The following is a 23,158-nucleotide window of genomic DNA, read 5'->3' on the forward strand; positions in this document are numbered from 1 at the left end:
AGTTGTATCCAATGATATAATTAAAACCGAAAAAAAGCAAAACTAAACACATGATTCGCGAATTTTTTTTTAATTTAATTTTTTTTTCAAATAAATGTCCTTTATAAATGAAACATAAATGCGGCGCATTATCATTATTTTTTTGTTCTATTAATATTTTAGCACACACACATGTATGATAAATATATAAAAAAAAGACAAATATATATTATAAAATAAATGAACGATCATTATTTCTCCTCACAGAAACGAAAAAAAAAATTCCACCGATTTTTTTTTTGTAATAATTATTTATTTATGATAATAAAAACTTCAAACAAATAATAAAGAAAAATAAAATTAAAACAAATAAAAAAATCACACACGTTGATATCAAAAAGCAACAACTTTTATATATATATATATAAAACATCGACATGTTAATTATATATTTAAGACATTTATATTAAACACGTGAAGAAAACCAATTTTATAACAATCAATTCTTATGTTTAATTAAAAAAAAATATATAAATAAATTTACGAAAAATCAAACATTTTATTAATAATAATAAAAAACGCGCAAATCATCTAGTTTTACTTTGAAGATTATATTATTTTGTATTATTAATTAAATTTATATATGAGTTAACAATGTTTGTTGTAAATAGTAATGTTCATGAAACTATTGTATATTATTATTATTAAAAAAGGGGAATGATTATTGTTTTTAATATTATTATTATTTTTTTTTTGGTTTCGCAAACAGCACAATTTGTTAATTTTGTATTTTTCAAACTATTTTTGTTATTTTTATGTTTATTTCGGTAATATATATAATAAAATGTTCAAAATTAAATATGTATAGAATGAAAGTTTGTTTCTTACCTTGAGCGCCTAGATCTCCGGGGTTCTGCAGGGAGTGCGGGTTGAAGCCTGAATTAAAAAAAAAATATTAAAAAAATTATTTTTAAAAAAATATTTTATTAAGATGTCTTACCAAGTGATGCTGGATCCGTTAACGCTGCCATGGAAAAGTTAAAAGAGCCGGGTGATGGAAACAATTTACTCTCTGGTGACATTAAAAAAGGTGGTGCTGTGTGTGAATGTATTCCACTGTCCATTTCTTCGGCGTTTGGTGAGCTGTGAGATAAATTTTTTGTTAGTTCATGAAAGATTATAACAACAACAATAGATGAAAAAGGTACCTTGCACACGCTTTTGCGTCCGATGCCGATCCAGATCTATTAATAACTTGGTCGTTAATTGAATCGTTACTTTGATCACCATCCATATTATTTCCACATATCAATTCCATTGGTTCCGATTTGACGTCGTCATTTGCACTGGGTGACGGTGTTGAGCTTTCCTTATCTGTGACAGAGCCGACACTTCCACCGCCATTGCCAATTGTCGCATTAGAAGAGTGATCCTTGTTATTTGAATTTAAAACGTTGTTGTTTGTGTTGATATTGTTGTTGTTGTGGCCTGTGTGAAAAAACGAAAATTTGTGTTAAAGGTAAAAAAATTACGTCCCAATGCACAATTCAATTTTTTTTGTCCCAATGCGATTTTTTTAAAGAATTTATTTATTCCTAATGCATATTTTAAAATTTCTACTTATTTAAAATATTTTCCCCAGTGCACAATTCAAATATTTTGCCCAATTAATAATTTAAATTTACTTGAGGAAAAAAATATTATTCTAATTTTTTCAAAAATTATACCAAAAGATATTTTTAAAAATTCGTCCCAGTACAAATTTTTAAATTTCTCTTAATAAAACCTTTTGAAAATTTTCACATTATAAAATTACTTCCCATTGTACATTTTAAAATTTCTCCCCAATTCACAATTTAAAAATTTGCCCCAGTAAACATTTCAGAAATTCTCCCCAATGCACATTTTAGAAAGTTTTTCCCATTGTACATTTTGAAATTTCTCCCGAATTCACATTTAAAAATTTTTCCCTATTTACATTTCGAATTTTCTCCCCTAATTCACAATTTAAAATTTTTTCCCAGTTCACATTTGGAAAATTCTTCCCAGTGCACATTTTAAACTCAAAATGCATTAAAAAAACGCTCAAAAACTTACCGATAGATAACTTTGATGCGTCAAGTCGTTCACTGTCTTTAATTGAGGGCGACAAATTGTTGTTGTGCTTTGCCAGATTCGTCGAAAAGTCGGCTGCCGTTACTTGTGGTGGGTGTGAAAGGGAATCCAAGTTGTTGTTGTTGCCTTGTTCTCCTCTGTGACGCTTCATGCCAAGATCATCCGAGAGACTTGAGCTGTTGCGTTCGCGACGCATTGCTGCAGCGGCAGCTGCCTGTCTGAGCAATTGATTTACTCTGCCAGAATGAGCTAAAAAAAATTAGAAAAATTTAAAAAAAAAATCTTTTCAATAAAAATGAGAAAAATTTTAGCTCACCATTTGGCAAACTGTTCATGTGCGGTGGGGGTGAAGCATCTTGATGCGCAAAAAGTCCCTCCTCGCCTATTCTATTTGTATAAATGTCATGTTGACTTATTGGTGGCCGCATATTTTGATTAGGCGGGCCTTGCACTTGAGTCAACTACACACAAAAAAGAAGAAAATAAAAATTGTTTATGAAAAAAAAATTTAAAAAAAAAATAAACAATTTTTGTGCAAAAATCAATGACCGCTGAATCAGTCACTCACACAAATGTTTTCTTTCAAGGAGAGAAATTCGCACAAATACTCACATTATGTGTGTCTTCGGCTTGTTGTTGTGTCAATCCAGAAACCCGCAATATTTCAGCTGTCTTTAGAAATGAGCTCAACGACCGTTGATGCACATTTACCTCCCCATGATAGATGAACTCGACAAGTGCATGCAGATCGGTAAATGCAACGTCTTGCAGGACGATAACGGGATGTTTGCATGGAGTGCTCTGAATTTATTTTAAATAAAAAATAAATTTTAGATTTTTTTTTTTAAATAATTTTATAATATTTTTTTTTTGCAATTTTTTAAAAATAAATATTTTAAAAAATAAAAATATTTTTTTCAAGTAAAAATAATTAATTTTTGATTAATTAAATGTAATGATAAAAAAATATAATAAAATATTCTTTTAATGGTAATTTTGTAAATTATTTTTTTAGCAAATAAAAAAAATAAATATAAAAATTTTATATTTTTTTTTAATATTTTTTTTTAATTAAAAAAATTTTTTTTCATTAAATTTTTTATATAAATTTTTATTTTTATTAAATAATATTAATTTATATTTGATTATTTATTTTTAGATTAAACACAAACTCACCTTTAACAACTCCCTGAAGTACGGACTGCATGCCGAAAGGACAACTCTGTGTGCCTTCAAGCTGCGTCCATCACATGCTAGCGTGACATCGACAAAGTCCTCGTCATCGCGAAGATTCTCAAATGCTGATGTTATACTACTTTGATAGTTATTCCACCGTAGACAAAAATGTTGTGTATCAACCATTTTGTCGCGATTTTATTTCCAATTGTTATTTTTTTTTTGTTGATTCACCTGAAATGACACAAAAATTATGACGTTAATTAGTTAATTTTTCACTGGCAATTTTTTGACTGTAATTTGCCGAAGTTGAGCATTGATTTTAATCTAATCTAATGTCACTAAGTTACACTCTACAAATTAAGGAAAGTTTTTTTTGGCATTAAGTCTCGACGAAAATTCAAGAAAAAAAAAATTAAAAATTTATAAAATAATTTTTTTAAACACTTTTCATGAAAAATCAACGATTTTCAAAGAAAAATTTATATTTTTCTAATAAAATTCCGACACACCTAACAAACATTATGCAATAATAATAAACAGATGATGATTATAAAACTCATCATTAGACAGCCGGCCGGTTGCAAATTAGACATGTACTGTACGTATAGCAATTTCAAAACAAATTTTGAATGTATTAAATGTACATTCATACATCTAATCGAAAAAGTTGATAATGGCAGCTGATTTTTTGAGTTATTATAATAATTCACATTGAAATTTATTTATTTGCCAATTTTTTTGCGATATGATGAAAATTTTAACAAATATCACTATTTTAAACACTTTTGAATAATTTTTGTTGTTTAGAATTTTTTATTTTTTGCTCAGTGAACTCAAATAATTTTTTGTAATTTTTCTTTTAATTTTTTATTTAAATTTAATTATTTTTGTATTTTTTTTTTAATATTTTGTAATAATTTATAATATTTTATAATATTTAATTATTTTTATATTTAATATATTTTATTATTTTAATTAAAAATTATTTTTTATAATAATTTATTTTATTTTTCTTTTAATTTTTATCTTAAAAAATCAAATTTTTTTTTTAAATTAATTTTTTAAATATTTTTTTTAATTTTTTAATAAATTTTTATTAATATAATTTTTTTAATTTTTATTTTATTTATTAATTAATTAATTATTTATTTATTTATGACACAGCACCTTTTTTTAATTTTCAGTACAATCCATTTTTTTTAATAAAAATTTTTATTTATCACAAAACTTTTTCTCGCGCAACAAATATTTATTTACACCGACGAATTAAAAAAAATCCACTTTACCGTCAGATTATCAAAATGCAAGTGGTCTAAATCGCGAAAATATTGAGCATCCTGAGAAAAGTATAGCACAAATTTCGCACAAAAGCACACACAACAGACTGCGTTGCGTTTGTGTTTGTGTCTCGCGATGGTCCAAAAACTTCTATCATATGGTCAAAAAATGATTTTTTTTTATTTCGTTCCTCTAATAATCGAATTTTTGCTGTGTTTGTGTGTGTTCATCATGTAGTCATCGTGCAGTTGTTGCAGTAAACACCCGAAAAAAAAATTCGTATGCAGACTTCTTATATTTTTATTTATTCGTACCTCAACGAAAAAATCATTCTAAACGTTTTTTTTTGTGCTGCTTGAAGTTTGTACGTCCCGTGTAGATAGAAATCTATGAATTGCCACACTTGCACAATTTTTTTTTTCGCGAATATATGTGCGATTTCTTTTATTTATTTTTATTTATTTATAAGTTGTTTAACTATCATCGTCATTTTCGCTACTTTTGAGTTGAAAAAAAAATTAATACAATAAAAATAGATTTTTTTTTCTGCGTTGCACATGATACCTACGATATGCACACCATGTGACATTACTCATGTGAATGAATTTAAAATTAATTTTAATTTTTTTTTTCAGTTAGATTTGAACTTCTAATCCACCAGACCTTGACTGAACTAAAGATCGGCAGCAAAAAAAAAATACGAAGCGACGCGATCCGATAACCTTGACTTTAGATCAACCTATTTCTACATATAGGTAACTACATTTATTATTTTATTTTTATAGTTAGAGATAGAACAGCCGAAAATTTATTAACTTTAAAAATATAAAGTAAAGTTGTGTGAGTGAGAATTTCTGCACAAATATGCATGTTCGTATGAAATTTAGACATTTTGCATTAGATTTGATATTAAAGAATTTTTTTTATAAATTTTTTTTTTATTATTATTATTTTTTTTTTGTATAAAGAAAGGTTCATAAACTTTGATCAGACAAAATTATTTACCCAGCTGAACTAATTTTCGGTGATAAAAATAAAATATTTTTTTTTCTTGAAAATTCTCTTTTTTTTGTTGTTAAGCGCGAAAAAAAAATTTTTTTTTCTTATTAAAAAATTCAATTTATTTATTTTTTATTAAAATTTTATGAATGAACTCTTTTTCATTTCATTCATAATTTTTTTTTATTTTACATTTCTCTCTATATACGAAATGCTTACGCTTAACTTTATTGTACAACATTGACCTTGCATACAAAAAAAAATGCACAACGAAAAAAAAGAAGTTCACCTATATATTTCACTCCACACCGGCAAACGTTTCCTAGAAAAAAAAATTTACAACAACAATACTATCGAGATACACCAGAAGGATGCAAAAAAATCCAGTTATGCAACGAACTCTGCAAACATCATGTAAATGATCGTCTGGATACAGGCAATATATATTTTTTTCTCGCTTCTACAAAAAAATACATTCCAACATCCACTTTCACTGGTCTACAATTTTTTCTTCCTTTTTTATTATTTGTGCGAGTTTTGTGCTGAAAACGACGCGCACTGAGTTCACACATACTCTAGTAGTAGCTAGTTGATTGTGCAAAAAAAAAAGGATGTAAAAAGATTATTGCACCGTATCCTTTTTCGATGTGAATGAATGTGAATCACATGTGGGAAAAATATTTTTTTTTTTTTGCAATTTTTGCCGGATAACGTGTGAAATGTGTGCGAAATGATGATTGAAATGGTAAAACGTGCGAGTCAACTAGTGGTGAAGCAATTGATGGACTAGATTTGCTTTGTGATTTGATGTCGCGAATTGCGCGGAACGGGAAGTGAGATGAAAAAACGTGTGTTTGTTGGAAATTTAGATAAAAATCGCACGTTTTTGGTTTTAGATCAGATTTTTTGGGGGTAATTTGATGGATGTTGCGGAATTTTTTTTTGCAAATTGACTAAAATTTGGCAAAATTTTTTAATGACTTAAATTTTTAGAAAATTAAAGATAATTTTTGAGCAAATTTTTAAGCGTAACGGCCAGTTGACAATAAATTCCTCATGAGGACCAAAATTTTGATTGTTAAATAATGATAAATATTAATAATTTTTTAAATTAATTAATTTTTGTAAATTTTTACATTTTCGTAGAATTTGATAAATTTTTATTAAAAAATCAAATTTCAAAAATTTTTTAAAATTAATTAATCAATTAAAAATTAATTAATAATTTTTTTTTGTAAAAAATAAAAAAAATTCAACAATGCCAAGATTCACTAAAAAAACATATGTTTGACAATCGCGATTTTTGTGGCGAAATAAATATTTTTTAAATTTTTTACTTGACAGAAAAAGCAAGTAGGTATGATAGATTTTTATTTTATTTATTTATTTTTTTTTGTTAAAATTCAAATATTTTTATCTTAAAATTGAATTTTATTAACATTTTATGAACATTTCATTTTAAAAAATTATTTTAGTAATTTTTTTTGGTAATTTTTAAAATTTTTATAAAAATAAAATAAAAATTTTTTGCTAAAATGTCTAAAATGAAAAAAAAAAATTTTTTTTTCTGAAATTTTCATTATAAAAATATTTTTACATCTTTTGATGCATTTTCAACTAAAAATTTATGTTCCATCCCTGCTCTTAATTTTTTTTTCAAAATTTTTGCCCAGAAAAATTGTCACCACAAAAGATTTTGCACAAAAGGACAACATTGTCTTCATTCAATTTATTCACCGACAATTTATACGTTGAAAGGCCAAGTTAGAACAAACGACGATAAAACTACTAATAAAATTAGTTGTCTGTTGTCTGATCACCAAACAAAAAAAAAAAAAAAGAAATCACGTCGTCGTCGTCGTGGTTGCCGAATAATATGTGCAAAATGAACAATAAAAGAAGAACTATGAATAAAAATGTAGTGTATGTACCTACCACATATATGACAAGAATGATGTCTAACGTCGCGCGTATTTTATTTTGTGTGCAGTTTCTTGCGAATCCGAAAAAAAAAATCGTATTCGTTGTGGTACGCGTCGCAGTCCGTACCGTCATGTGTGTGACACGTACGCTCAAATATTTTTATATTATATTAGATTTGTAGACAATATACATGCGAATATGTATAATAGAAAAGGCAATCGACCGTTTGTCCGACACTGTCACTAGGTTAAGGTGAAGGTTATTTGTCTGTTCTGTTCAATTCGGTGCTGTTGCTGCTGTTCTTTTATATATTAAGAAGTTTTTTTTTCGTAGGATATGTTTCGTGTTCTAGATTGTTTTTATCGCATTTTTTAAATTATTGCACGAAAAATTTTGAAAACTTGTTATAATTAGAAATGGGGTCAGAAAAAAGAAAAAAATATCATAAATTTTAAGAAAAAGTAAGATATTAAGGTCGAAGGGCTTAAGGTCCAATTCTTGAATCTTATCTTATCTTATCTCATTAAAAAAATCTTATTTTTTATTCTATTCTTATTCTATCTATTTTCCCAAAAATTTTTCCTATAGAAAATAAAAAAAAAAATTTTTTTCGGAAAAAAATCGTTCAAGAAAAAAATTTGAACTTTAATAATTTTTTTTTATTTCAAAAAATTCTTTTCAAAGATTTTCTTTGCATTTTGCGAAATAAAATATAATCCCGTGAAAAATACGGGTTTTTAATTTTTTTTTAAATTTATTTTTAATTTATTGATAATCTTATTTACCAATATTTTTAATTTTTTTATTCTCCAAAAAATAGTAATTTAGAATTTATTAATTAAAAATTGTTTTTTTTTCGAATTATTATTTCTCAAAAATATTTAAAACAATATTTAGATAATTTTTAATTTTTTTCTCTAAAAATTTTTTAATTTTTTTTATTGAAAATTATTATTTAATTTTTTTTAATCCAAAAAATAATTTTTGATTAATTTTTTAAAATTATTATTATAAATTAATTTAAATTATTAAATTATTTTTTTTTCAAAGATTTGGAATTCTTATAAATCTGTCACATAAATAGAATTTTTTCATAAAAAAAATAATTTCCTAACATACTACAATCAAATTCGCTCACTAATTCAACATACACAAATTTTTTCTCCAAATGTGGACCGAATGATGATTTGAATCAACAGGAATCTGTCTGGACTTTTCTAGTTTTCGTTTTTTTTTTCTTTATTATTTTCTGTGTGTCTGTGGAAGTTTTTTCGAGAGATTTGGTCCAAAAATCACACAGCATGCGGTTTTGTTAGAAACTTTCGGCACCTCGTACATGCGAAGGAGAGTCATGAACGCCTTATGCATAATATATGGGTGAACTAGTCTGTGCGCGTCTAACAAGCAAAGCCACCACGACGCATGAGTGTGTAACATAACAAACACGTAACACATCGCAGCACTAAAATAATGCCGCACTACAAATAGAGGAGCTGCGGGAGAAAAAGCGAAAGTGAACGTAAGAGCATGTGATCATCACACATGTCGTTATACGTGCATAGTTGCCGAAGAAAGTGAAAATAGTCGTTCAAGTTCACATGTGTATGTTGCCGACTGTCTCAAGGGTGCATTAAACACGGTAATTTTCTTACACACAAAACTTTGGTGCTAATTAATCTAAAATTCGTCAAACACGCTGTGAACGAGCAAGAGTTGGACAAATCCAAGTATTTTTTCGTTCTATTTCTAAATTAAAATCGTGCGATGATGCACACCACATTTTTTTTTGCTGTCTGCACCTAACTATAGTTTTGCACGTATGAACAGGCAAATTTATCTCCGGGACGTACGACGAACGCGACTAGATTAGCAATGACCTTCAAAGAATTTTTAAATGTATTTTTGGCCGTATAACCTATATAAATGTCTAAGCTGTACATATGAACTGCGTTTTTTTTCTATTTCGCAGTATAAATAGACAATGCATAGATATAGACAACACATTAGACGCAAAATTTAGATCTCGACAGCGGCAACAGGTGCTATTGAGTTTAGACCACATATGAATGTGTTTTTGTTGTGTGATGTCTATGCATTGGCCGGTATGCGATTACTTATCTAAATGTTTGATTGCAAGGAAATATTTAATAGTTTTCTGAGAAATTTTAAAATATGATTGATTTTTTTCTAGTTTTATCTGATTTTTGGAGAAAATGATAAAATATTTTATTTTAATAATTTCTATTTATTTATTAGAAAAATTTTTATTTACATTAATAGAAATTTAAGTTTGTTTTATTTTTTTTTAATTATTTTTTTAAATTTTTCATTATATTTAATTTTCTATATAATTTTAATTTAATTTAATTTTTTTTATTAAATTTAATTTCTTTTATTTTATTTTTTTAATTAAGTTTATTTTTTTATTAAATTTAAAATTAAATTAAATCAAAAGAAGTTAAATTTAAAAGTTTTATTTAAATTAAAAAAAAATACTTAATTTTTAATAGAAAATTATTTATTTAAAATTTGTGTAAAGTTAATCTTTATAGATTTTTTTTTTATAAAAATCTCTCTTAAAAATTTAAAATTTTACTAATGAAATAAAATTTTTTCCAAAAATTGATAAAATAATTAAAAATATCTTAAATTAAAAAAAAAATATATCGGAAAAAAATTCATGTATGAACAATTGTTTAACTCTCTTTAATTTTTATTCACTAAAAATTCTAAACTCAAATCTTTAGATATTTTCTACAATATAAAAATGACTCACACAACGCGAGAAAAAAATGTTTCAATACGATAAAAAAATATTAAACAAACAAATAGTTTTTTTTTCCAGAAATCGATTCGTCATTTTTTATAAATCTTTATTTTGTTTGTTTGTTTCATTCACACAGGAAGGCATCTAGACATGTTACACATTATCGGATTAGTTTAATGAGACTCTGTCGTTTGGACAATTTAAAAAAAAATAATTCGCCAAAAATTATCATCAGAAACTAAGAGTTTAAAATATGAAAAAAAAAAATAAACAAAATTTAATAAAAAAAAATCTAAATTTTTTTATTATTTTTTTCTAATACGTCAGCGATAACGACTAAAAATTATATTACTAAAAGTTATCAATAAAAATTGACTATTTTTTTTATTTTGCATTATAAACGTTCTTGTGTACATAAAATATACTAACATAATGTACACAAAATAAAACTGTAAAAAAAATGCTGATTAGACTGATTTTTTTATTATTATTATTTTTTTTATTTAATATTTGCTAAGAATCTAATAATTCTCGTATGGCAAGTTTCTAGTAGTGGTGTCTTTTTTTTTGAATTAATAATCATTTTTAGTGCTGATAGTAGTGGTTATCATTTGTTTTTTTAGCAAATGTCTATTTTTAACCCGAAAATTTTAAAGTTTATTTGTCGCGATAATGATATTTTTTATTGTCTTACAACATTAATCGTTATCTTCGGGAAATATTAGTGTGGAATAACTATTCTTATCGTACGACCTTTAAAACTTTTAACCATTAATTAACAGATAAATGTTTTTGTTTGGCGAAAAGTGCCATCATCACCACATGAAAGCTTAATTAATCAAAGAAATAGTTTTAAAGCTTATTGAATTTTTTAAAATTTTTTCTAAACATTGAATGTAGGAAGTGCGGGAAATATTACAAACGAAAAATATAAAAAAGGGGTTGATTTCATCTTAATTCACTTGTGAATACTTTTCCTCATCGCGAACAAAAAAAAAATAAAATAAAAATGATGAGGGGTGTCTGAAGATGTTTGAATAGTACACATATTTTGTTTTTCCTCTCGTATAGTCGAAAGTTTATCAAAAATGTATGAGACATGAACCTTTTTTTCCTTATATATTATACATAAATATATATAACTTTACAAATCACTAGACAATCTCACACGAAAACTATCTTAATAATAAAGTGTTTATTTTATTTTACTCAATTTGTCAAAAAATATTTTTTTTATCGCTTACCTTATTAATTTTTAATTTTTTTATTGGTTCATTTTTGACGTATTTTTGTACTGTTGGTTTCTTGTTGTTGTCACCGAAATTAAAATTATTTCATAATAATTCAATTTTTTTTTTGGTCATGCGTTTGCCGGAAAGTACGTAAAATAATAATAGTTTTTTAAAAAAAATTTGACACTAAATATTTTTTTTTAATTATTTAATTGAACATCACAGAAAAATATGTTTATTATTATTAATTTTAATGTTTAATAACTTTTTTTTAATTATTTAAATTTTTTTTTTAGTTATTTCACTGTCCGCCCAAAAAATCAAGAAATCAATGTGACTCTAATAATGATTATAATGGCAATGAAAGGGTTATATTTTTTCTTTGCTACATCAACTTAAATTTTTTTCGTGTATATAAGAATATGAGAGTCTCCTATATATGGAATATATTTATGCACGAGTAGTATGTGTGTGTTGTGAATTTGACGACAACGTATATTTATATTTTTTTTTATCGCTTAATATATATTGCGATTTTTATTAGTTATTCTTTTTTATTTAAAAAAAAAAGTAAACTTAGTTTTTTTTTGCACTAAAAGTTGTTGTTGTTGTGCTGATATGATAATAAAAGTTAACACAAGATTTTAGGCGGATCGAATGTCATGTGTAATATACACACTCTTCTTCATATATATATATTCCTATTATTATTATTATTTTTGATATACGTTCGTTAAACAACAAATCAACACGTTGACTAGTAGTTTTTCTCGGACTTCTTGTATATTTTCACTCACACACAAATTTTTGAACAGAAAAAAATTATTTTGATATTTTTTTTTTGATTGCTCGGTCTTTCTTGCACTTTTTTTTTGTAATAAGTTATTGCTGATTTTTTTTTAATATTTTTATTTTTTTTGAACTTAAGAATTTTTGGTTATTTTTCTTGTTAGTTTAGAGTTTAGTGTTATTTTATTATTATTATTAATAAATAGAACAGATGAATGATAATGTACGTACGACCGCGATGGTGGTTAGCAATCTTTTGCCATTCCAGAAAATATAATGTGTTGTTTTGTATTAACTTCCCGACATACATCTCATACAAACACACACACACACACACGCATCCATAGAATAGAGTAGACATAGAAATATACAAAAATTTGTCGAAAAAGAGGCACTTTTATTCTCCTCTGATACGACGTACGTGCATATCGTGTACATTTGTGTGCCGGTACAGCCGAAAATTTTTATTATGTATACGTTAAATATATTTTCTAACACCGCCTACACGCGAAACCCCCTAAAAAAACTGCTATTCTATTCAAGCTCTTTTACTGCTTTTTTAACTCTAACCTATTATACATTATTTTTCCGTTCTGTGTCGATGGCGTGTGTGTGTGCAAAAAAAAACTATACGCGCGATACAGATGATGATATTGTTGCTGTTCTCTCCACAGCAGCAGCAGCGGCGAATTTTTGTACGATTGCCACCCAACGAAAAATTCACCCACAATAACATCCACCCAACATAACCACCCCATTGATTCATTTTAATGTACACGTTGTTACGAGATAGTGTGCGAGAAAAAAAATACGCGTTCGCTCTCTTCGTGCTCCGTACAGAAATTTTTATTACAACTAAAAATCCCCCCAGTTTTTTTTTTCGTAGATTTTCTGATCGAATTGTACACTCTTCGCGCGCGCGGTACACGAAAAAATGGTTAAACATTGGAAATAGAGAATAGAATAGTAAGTAAGTACTTCGTGCTCGTTTTCGTCGTCGTCGTACTATTATTATTATTTTTTTGACTGTTTGTCGTACGGCATGGCAGTAGCTGAGATGTTGCTTATGATGATGTTGATGCTGTACATGCGGCGCGCGTGATCATACATTTTTAAGTCTTACTAACTAAAAAACCATTGATATTATTGTCTAAACAGTCGCTGCCATGCAAACATACAAAAGTCGTACGGAACGAAGCACTTACCACCCTTAAAATACATGTTTTTAAATACATGTCAGTTAAATTACAACAGAACAACAAAAATAATAAGAATAATGCGAAACGACGTTCGAGGACGAGAATTTTTATTTTTTATTTTTTTATAGAGAGAGATGATGTATGATGTTGCCTTGCTGTACCTACGTAATGAGTGTACTTACCTCCCATTTTTATTTCGTTTTTTTTTTTTTGTGAAATAAGTACCATAGAAGACGTACATATTAAAAATCGTTTTAGTAACAGAAAAATCTAAATCCATTCTAATAATATGTTTGCGACGTACAGAGAGGAAAAATATAATGATATGCAGATTGTTGGTGTACGGCACACAAACACACAGGTGGATGTTAAATTCGCGTATGTAATGTGAAGGATGTTGAAAAAAAAGGGAGCATACAATGTGAGTAGTTTGGGAGTTTTTTTTTCATTAATTTCATGTTGGTTGATTGAGATTTGAATAATGTTGGAAAAAAATATAAAATTTTGTAAAAAAAATCGATATGTTTTATGCACGAAAAATAAAGTTAACAAAGGAGATGACTAATAATAAAAAAAAATATTTTTTCGTTTAAAATTTTTTTTTTTTATAATTTTTACAAGTTTATCGAGTTTTACTAGTTTTTATTTACAATACAAGTTTTACAAATTAAATAAAAATGATTATTTTTTAATTTTTTCAAACTAGATTTGAGAAATAATTAATTAAATAAAATTAACGGTAAAAAAATATGATAAAAAAATTAATTGTTAAAATTTAAAAAAAAATTGAATAAAAAATATTTAAAAAAATTAAAATTTGAAATTTATTCTTTAATTTTAGGTTTAAATTATAATTATACTAATTTTTTTTTTATTTTAAATTTTATAAAAAATTATTTGTTAAAATTTAAAAAAAATAATTAAAATTGAATAAAATAAATATTTAAAAAATTAAAAATTTAAATTTATCCTTTAATTTTAGGTTTAAATTAAAATTATCTATTTTTTAAATTTTCACATTAATAGAATTTGAATTTAGGTAGGTATTGAATATTAATTTAATTTTTTTTTTGCAAATTTTAAATTATTTTATAATTTTTTTAAAGAATTTTTTTAAATATTGAACTATTTTGAATTAATTTTATATATCAATTTATACTCAAATATTCATTTGATTTTAAATATTTTTTTTAATTTTTTATCTAATTTTTTCCGTTGTAGATTATTGTTTTTTTTTATTGCTAGAAAGTTATTTTTATTCGGTAAAATAGAAATAATAAAATTAAATAATTAAATAAATTAATTAATATTTTCAGTTCTGTTTTTTATAAATTTTTCTTGACAAATAATCAAATTTATTAAATTTAACGAAAACTTTGTACATTGTATCTAATATAATGTGAAAAAAAGAAAAATCTGTTAAACTGTCACATGAGTTTAAAATCTTTTCTCCCCTTTCCCCTCGTTACTTATTTTTTCAATCCATCAGAAAATTAAAATTATATTAAAACTGTCAACTCTCCTAACATTTTTCAAAATTATCATTAATAAAACACATGAATAAAAAAAAAGTTTTATGCCAAAAAATGCCAAAAACACGTCTCTTGCTAATACCCTTTCCGCTTGCCACCTTCCACCGCATCATTCAATCATTTCCCGCATCACTCTATCCCACCCAAAAAATTATACATATTCACATATATTTTAATAATAATTTTTCGTGCTTTTTTCCCGTTTTTTAATATACATTATATATTACAAACATTTTCGCGTAGAAGGTAGACACACGCATCAACCAGCTAAAAATGAAAAACATTTACATAAAACACACACAACACATACCTTCATGTAGGTATGATATTATATCATTATATTATTATTATTATTATTTAAAAACTCCAAACTCGAAACATAGAAAAAAAACAACACACACGCTCAGCATCCCCTCGCAATTCCATCACTACTATTATTATCATTTTTTATACGCGTACACTTTTTTTTACCGTTTTTCTATGTTATATAGGTATATAAATATATTTTAGATATACATGATTTACATTTGAATTTGGGAGCTTTGTCATGTTGTTAAATACCTTAACTAAAAAAAAAATAAAATTTATGTACAAGTAATCGCAAAAATATCAAAATTTTGATTTTTTTTTCATGCATGGGGATAAAATGTGAGTTAAAATATTAAACAAAAAAGGGGGTTGTTTGTCAATTTTTTAGACATGAGATACAAAAAATAAAAAATGTTTTAAAACAAAATTTTAATCCATATATTCTATTCAATTAAATTCGATTCAAGCTAATCTTGTTTGACAAAAGAAAACTCTTTTGAACGTGTATCAATTGCACTCTGCCTCGCAAAAAATGGTTTGAAAAAGAATTCCCAACAAGTATTACAGGTATTTTCAAGTTTTTTTTTTTTTTGCGTATTACTACTATAAATAAATGTATACGAGGAGAGAAGTAATCTCGTCACTCAAAAATATGATGAATATTCATCGGGTGTTTTTTACTCGGGGATCTGAACGGTTCTAATCGCATGAAATTGTGGAAGGTTTATGAAAAAAATATTTTTAAAAAATATAACTTTGTCTGTGTGAAATTGGTGATTGTTGTGTTCAATCTACCAAACTATATTAAGTTATGTTTTATTTCGCGAGGAGGCTTTTTGATGTTTATGCAGATGTCATCAAAGAGTTATTCATGAAGTATGTAGGTACTTAAGCTTGCTTTTTTCATTAATTCATCTCATTTTAGATCAACATAACATAGTTTTTTTTTCTTTCTGGATGATTTCTGAAAAGCTTTGTGGGTGGTCTTTATGCTTACATGCTGACGAGATGTTCTACAGTTTATAATAGGGTAAGTTTAACTTCTCAATAAGTAATTTTAACACGTTTGAATTAATTTTTGTAGCCTCACAGAGGGTTAAGTTCAATGTTTTTATTGGGAAAAATGTCCTACTAGCGCTGATTTGTTTTAATAATGTTAATCGATGATTTTTAAATCGCTATAATCGTAATCCAGTTCATCTCGTATCGTTTTCGAAAGTCCACAATCTCTAATTTAACACCAAAAATTTATCTGATAATTTTTTTTCAAAGGTAATCAGCGATTTTTCGCTCTCGGCTCTAAAAATAATCTGTTTGCATCATGAGGGGATGCACCACAGAGATCGCACTTGTCCTCTATTTCCTCGTCGATACGGTGTAGTTTTTTCGTCGTTCGAGATTTTAGGAGGAATTTCATTGAGGACGTTATTTGCTGACACAAATTTCAGCGTTTCTGTAACTGATTGGTGAGGATAGTCGAAATCGTTGAGTAATATGTTTCTTCGTCCATTGTTGAGTTTGTCTCCAGAATTGTTTCCAGCTGCAGGATGAGACTCCTGGAAGATTTTTGAATCTTGCAGAACAATTGAGTTTCGGCTAAGACGTTGTATGATGATGGATGTGGTTCTTGGGGGCAAGCGACGAGAAATTGTTTCGTTAGCATAGTGTTGTGGTTCTTCACGGCATGGAGATGGTCTGGATTTTTCATCGTCCTAGGCACTAATTAGAGTTAAAAGACAATATTTTTACCTTTTTTGTAGTTTTTAGTATCATTTAGTGAATTCGCAAAGTTTTGTTTGAAAAGCACCCTAATTGGACCAATTTAGTATCCCGCTAAAACTATTTCATGAAAAATTTTTCAACTATATTTTTTTTTGTTGCTATTATTAATAAACATTGTATGTATGATGTTGAACATATTGATTGATTTTATGAAAAAACATAAAATATTGATGTTGTTTCTATTTATTATTTTATTTCATAGGCACTTTGTCTATTATACCGGTTTTTAATTATATTAGATTGGACTGAAATAAAAAAAGGGACAAACTATGTAGTTTATGAAAAATTAAATCAAGTGTAATGATGCTTGAAAAAGGGGAAATGGTGCGGAATAGTTTTGTAGCTAATTTTACTGACTCATGAACTCGTTAAGGAGTCGAACTTCAATCCGAAAAATGCCCAAACTGTGATTTTTCTCGTTGAAATTCTCGAAATCAAAGCGCCACTTATCGGATTCCGGAACAAGTGGTGGGACGATTAACTGCATGTCTGGCGGCCATTCGTTGCGATATCGGGGAATCTCGAAGTTATTAATCGTCCACGTGCCAGCCGGGATCGGACAAGAACTTGGAAAGTCTGGCACTAATGCGTGAACAGCTTTGTAGAGCATGCCAGTTTTTTCGTTCGTCATAATTTCGCAGGAATTGAAATAAGTTCGTTTGAAAAGTGCTCGCATCATGCCGTGATCAAAAGTGTAGCCGGTGAGGACGTTGTAAATGGAATCGGGCCAGGGTTCCTTGAATACGATGGTTGCGTTAAAGCGTTGTTTTGTCTTGCTAAAACGCTTGAAACGCGACGTAAAATTGAGGATTTCGTGCTTTTCTGGGGTGCCAACGTAGTCTCCGATCATTTGATCTACCATGACCTTTTGTGTAGAAATTTTAACAAAATTTTTTTAAAAAATAGAAAGTTATTAAACTTGTAATTTAGAAAAATAAAAAATAGCTAAGAATTTTTTCTCAAACCTTAATTAAGTATTTTAATTTTATAATTTTTATTTATAAATCGAATTTTTTTTATTTAGATATTTTCATTAAAAATCATTAAAACATATTTTGCTAAGAAAAAAAAAATTAATTATAGTAAACATTATTTTTTGATAATTTTTTAAAATAATTTATAAATTATTTTTTTAAATTAATTTATTAATTTTTGTTTAACTATTTAGATTATTTTTTCGGCTTTTTTATTTTTTTTTTTTTATTTTTAAATTAATTAAATAATTTTATTTTATTTTTGAAACAATTGTTTAAAATATAAAAATTAATAAATAAATTTTAATTTAATGTCCGAAACTTAAAATCCAATACAAAAATAAATCTTGTTGATTTTATAATTGTAACAATTATTTTATTTTTAAAAAATTTAAAGAATTTTATGAATTTTGTTAAAATAAAATTAACTTACAGCAGCGTCAATCCCCCAAGTTGTCCCCAAAAGTAAAACGGCAAGTGTTAAGAGCTTCATTTCCAAACGATTCTCATCCAAATCTCCCGCAAAACTCCTCTATTTATACTACAAAAATTGTCTCACAACGTCACCTATGCGTTACTATGTCATATCACATGTCTCCATATCACAATTGAATTTAATTGATTTGATTGTATCACAGGTGTTAAATTTTTGTAATACCCATTGTTAGTTGATGATTTTATCGCAACGACACCAAGTTACATCCCACGAGCACGCCAAAACCATGTTTAGTTTCTCGCAAACAAATTTGCGTTAATAGTTGACGAATATATACTCCAATACTCAATAGGATTACAATTTGTCATACAACAATGTTTTATCAAATTATCGCGCGAAAATTGCCTGCGTGATACTTTTTGTGATCAAATCCACGTAAAAAAAAGTTCGCTGTGGAGCAAAAAGTTGTTTCTAATCATAAAAAAGGGGATTTTCCATTAAAACAAATCCGGAAAGTGCTGGTATTTCATATTTATTTATATATTAAAATGATTGTAAAAACTTTATACGCATAAATTTTTCTTTTTTTTTTTGCATAGAGCGAGAAAAGCAGAAGAAACATCATATCACGAAGGATACGGTACTTAAAAAAATGAAAAACGAGGTAAATAATAAATATATTACATTAAGTGATGCTCTATAACCATCATGATATCTTTTTAGCTTATAAATAAATTTGGGCTTCGAGCATAAACAGACTCACTCTCACGGCAGAGGAAAAAAATGTTTAGTGTCTGTACCTGATATGCCTATATTATTATTTTTGGATATGATAAAAGCCTCTCTTTCCTATACCATAAATACAACAACAACAACAACAACTCACATTATATTACAAACAACATCCAACAACTATACCATTTTATTTTTTTTTTGCGTTATTATGATACGAACATTTTACATTATATTTATATATAAAAATCTATACAAAAAGCGTCTTCGTTCGTTTCTCGCATAGAAAGAGCGAGAGCCCAAAAAACGCGAATTTTTTTGTATTTTATAGATTTTAAAAGTGTACTCGGTTGATTCTAATGCCAAAAATACATACGCTACGACGACGCAGGGCAACAACGGAGAAAATGTAAGTTAGATGTTCTGAATATTATTATTATTATACACTACTCTCCTCCGTGTGCCAGAGCATTCTTCTACAAACAGCATCATCGCCGTTTTCGTGGAGCGCTGTTTTTTTTTTGTTCGTTCACTTGATACTTGTTCCACCAACAAAAAAAGTATCGTCTATATAATTTATAGCATTCATGCGCAGATCCCCAAAAAAAAAAAAGTTAAACAAAATTTAGATACATAAAAAGTAATGTACAGCCAACTATCTATATTATATGTTATTATGTGTGTGTGTGTATGTCTGTTGTATACTAATAATAATAATATAACATCCTAAATTTGCAGCATCTAAATTTTCGGTTGTGCGCGATCAGATCAACCAATATTATTAAGGTGGATGTATAAAAAAATATTTATTGGATTTACTGGAAAATTTTTGATTTAATGTTGCAGCTAAATTGGCAGTTACAGGAAGTTAATGATGATCGAACAAGAGATCAATACAAATTAATATAAATTGTTTCCTTTTGTTTCGTTTTTTTTCGTTTTCTCACTAAAAATTCAATACAAAAAATCTGTTTTTTTTTCGAAAATTAATAATTTACTATTTTAAAAATACTTATTTTTTAATTTTCAAGGATTTAATTTTTTAAAAACTTTTAAAGTCAGTGTGACTTTTTTTTATTAAGGAATTTAATGTCGTCGAATGAGAAGAAATCTACTATTATAATTAATTTCTATAGAAGATGTTATGATTAGTTACTAATCAAGTCCCTTTGCTCAATTGTCATTTATTGTATAAATTTAGGTTCTGGTTGAATAAAATATTGCATTGTATTTTGTATTAGGGAACAATTTATTCTAAATATTAATTTTAAATTTTTTTAAAACCCTTTTTAGTTTTTTTTTATAATTTTATTTTAAATTTTTAAAATATTTTAAAATTTATTTTTTATTGGAATTTGGATTGAAATTGTTGGAATTGTTGAAAAAAAAAAAAAAAATATAAAAAATGATAAGTTAAAAAAAAATCATAAAAATTTATAAAAAAATTTTGGTAATTCTACACTTTTTAACGAAAAATTTTAAATTTTTTGATAAAACATTATTAAAAATTTAATATTTTTTGGACATTGGACAAATAATAATTAATCGATCAATATTTGTAATTTTCAAAAAATTTTCTAAATTTTTTTTCAATTTTCAAAAACAAACATAACATTTAAAAAAAATGTTTTTTCTTTAAAAGCTTGAAAATACTAAAACTGTTTGAAAAATTTCATATTTTTAAGATATTAAATTAATAAAAAATATTAATTTATTTCATTATATTTTTTTTATGTTGAGGTACTAAAAAATTGCTGTAAAAAATATTTACTTAATTTATTTTTAAAAATTGTTATTAAGATTACCAATTTTTCTTTATGAGGTTTTATTTTTTGTTTTTTTTTTTTAATTAAAATTAATTAAATCGATTAAAACTAATTAAAAGCTCAACAAATCGACAATTTAAAAATTTTACCTGATTTTTTTTTTTTTTTTTTTTGAAATATTAAAATACTTACCTCAAACAGAAATGTCCTTTCAAGAACCTTCTTCGTTGTGTTTTTTTCTTCAGTTACTCGATCTAGAAAAAAAATAAAAAAAAAAATGAAACTCATTAGACAATTGATCGAAATAAAATTAGACTCATTTTTTTCTCGTTGTAAAAAGAAAAAAAAATCAAGAAGAAAATATCGCGAGTTTTTCCAACTCGCAAGGTGAAACCCACACACATCTTGTTATTCCTGTCTTAACATTTACTCGTTTTGTTGTAAAATATTTACTCGCAGTGAAAAAAAAAATGTTGATTTTTTTCTTCGTTAAAAGAGAACATTTCATATCAACATATATTACGAGCTGCTGTGTGCGTCTATGGAGGAAAGTACATGACAGAGTAGGCTTTTGCTTAGCTAAGACCGTCGTACAATGAAAACCCCTTTCCACTCCGGCACAGTCAAACTTTTTTCCGCACACACACTCAAAATTCGCACAATAATAATGCACGTTTTTTATAATGCTCATAATATATTATAGAGTAAAAAGTAATGTATTTTGCGAATTCTATACATTATTTCTACAAAGTAAGGCATGACGAGTACATTTAGGAGTTGTGTTGTTATATCTAATGATGGGATCATACGCGTACGGCGTACACAATGGAAAAAATTTAAAATAAAAAGGGTTTTATTTTTCAAACATTTTAAATGGGATGTGTACGCGACACGACTCAGCTCGTGTGTAGTGCTGCTAGTGCCGCGGTACGTGTATGTGTTCATTTACAAAACATATTCAAATACTAATAATATAATGAAAAAATGGGGGAAAAACATCATTACGACAAAAATGAATAGGATATATATGGAAATAAATATATATATATAATATAAAAACTGACGCTATTTTTCTATACCCCATCCTATCGCGCGCGCTATTTTCCATCATAAGGACAGAATAGTGATGGTGTGAGGAATTTGTCTGCATTTTAATTATATATAGCTTTTTTTCGGTGATTTTTCCGGGGGTTGACTACCAAAAAATATAAAAAAAATAAAAATATTCAATTAATCATGGACAAATAAAAATAATATTGCCAACGAACCAGAGAGATAAATCATCGCAAAGACCTCTAAATAACGCTACGTCACATCACCACTAATGTGGATTTTCTATTTCCGGTTTCCTTTTTATGGCCACGGTCAACCAACATGATTAGCCCAAACGAACACACAAACGACAAACATAATTTTTATTAATTATTAATTAAAAACGCATAAAACACTTTTAGCCACTTACTGTGTGTGTCCGTGTGCGAGTGTGTGTAAATGCCGAAAATAATTAAAATTCAAATCACAAATTTAGTAAAGCACCTACGACACACAGTATACAAAAGTTTGCATTTGGGAAATATTTTATGAAATTTATTGGCTAACCTTTGCTATGTCGCTTATGTCACCGGATTTTGGGTGATTGTGAGTAAAAATTTTTGTAATTTTTTTTTTCTGTTTTTACGTTGAAAGGATTTTTCTTCAGAAAACGTAATTTTTTTTTTCGTAAAACGTGGTCCCATTTTTCTATTTTTTCCCATTTGGGTTTTTTCTTTATTTCAAATTTTTTTGTTTTTTTTTTATCTATTTTTAGTTAATAAATTTTAAATAGTTTTCTGGAATTTTCTTAGTCTTTTTGGAAAATTCTCATTTTTTGTGTTATTTTATTTCACATTATTCTTTAATTTTCATGATTTACCCAAATTTTTAAAAGTATTTTAAGAAAATTTATTTGAAAATTTTCAAAGATTTCGTAATTTACGAATAATTTATAGAATTCTTCCTGAATTTCTTAAATTTTTATATTTTTTTTTAGTTTTACCCCAGTTGAATTTTTTAAAATATTTTTAGATTGTTTGAAAGTTTTTTTTTTGTTTTTCATATTTTGAATATTTTTTCGACTTTGAAGTAATTTGAGAAAATTTTAAGTTTTCTTGAGAAAATATTTTCATAA

The 23,158-nt window shown here is 26.5% G+C and overlaps 1 protein-coding gene across 5 annotated transcripts in view; it reads right to left on the reverse strand.

The window, feature by feature from the left end:
- LOC134836012 (broad-complex core protein isoforms 1/2/3/4/5) overlaps nt 1-23,158 on the reverse strand; it is a 53,233-nt gene that overhangs the window by 13,767 nt on the left and 16,308 nt on the right. For 4 of the 5 annotated variants that reach the window (XM_063851117.1, XM_063851122.1, XM_063851120.1 and 1 more), the window contains exons 1-8: nt 11,485-11,597; nt 3,271-3,504; nt 2,707-2,895; nt 2,411-2,555; nt 2,077-2,343; nt 1,188-1,467; nt 980-1,122; nt 868-915 (exon numbers count right to left, since the gene is read on the reverse strand). In XM_063851117.1, coding sequence (XP_063707187.1) covers nt 868-915; nt 980-1,122; nt 1,188-1,467; nt 2,077-2,343; nt 2,411-2,555; nt 2,707-2,895; nt 3,271-3,456 — 1,258 coding nt within the window. In that variant the 5' untranslated portion in view covers nt 3,457-3,504; nt 11,485-11,597. Of the gene's footprint in view, nt 1-867; nt 916-979; nt 1,123-1,187; nt 1,468-2,076; nt 2,344-2,410; nt 2,556-2,706; nt 2,896-3,270; nt 3,505-11,484; nt 11,598-21,183; nt 21,246-23,158 lie in introns of those variants that run through there. The other variant, XM_063851118.1, reaches the window with a different exon arrangement.

This window comes from Culicoides brevitarsis, chromosome 3 (genome assembly GCF_036172545.1).
Source record: "Culicoides brevitarsis isolate CSIRO-B50_1 chromosome 3, AGI_CSIRO_Cbre_v1, whole genome shotgun sequence".
Taxonomy (NCBI): Eukaryota; Metazoa; Arthropoda; class Insecta; order Diptera; family Ceratopogonidae; genus Culicoides; species Culicoides brevitarsis.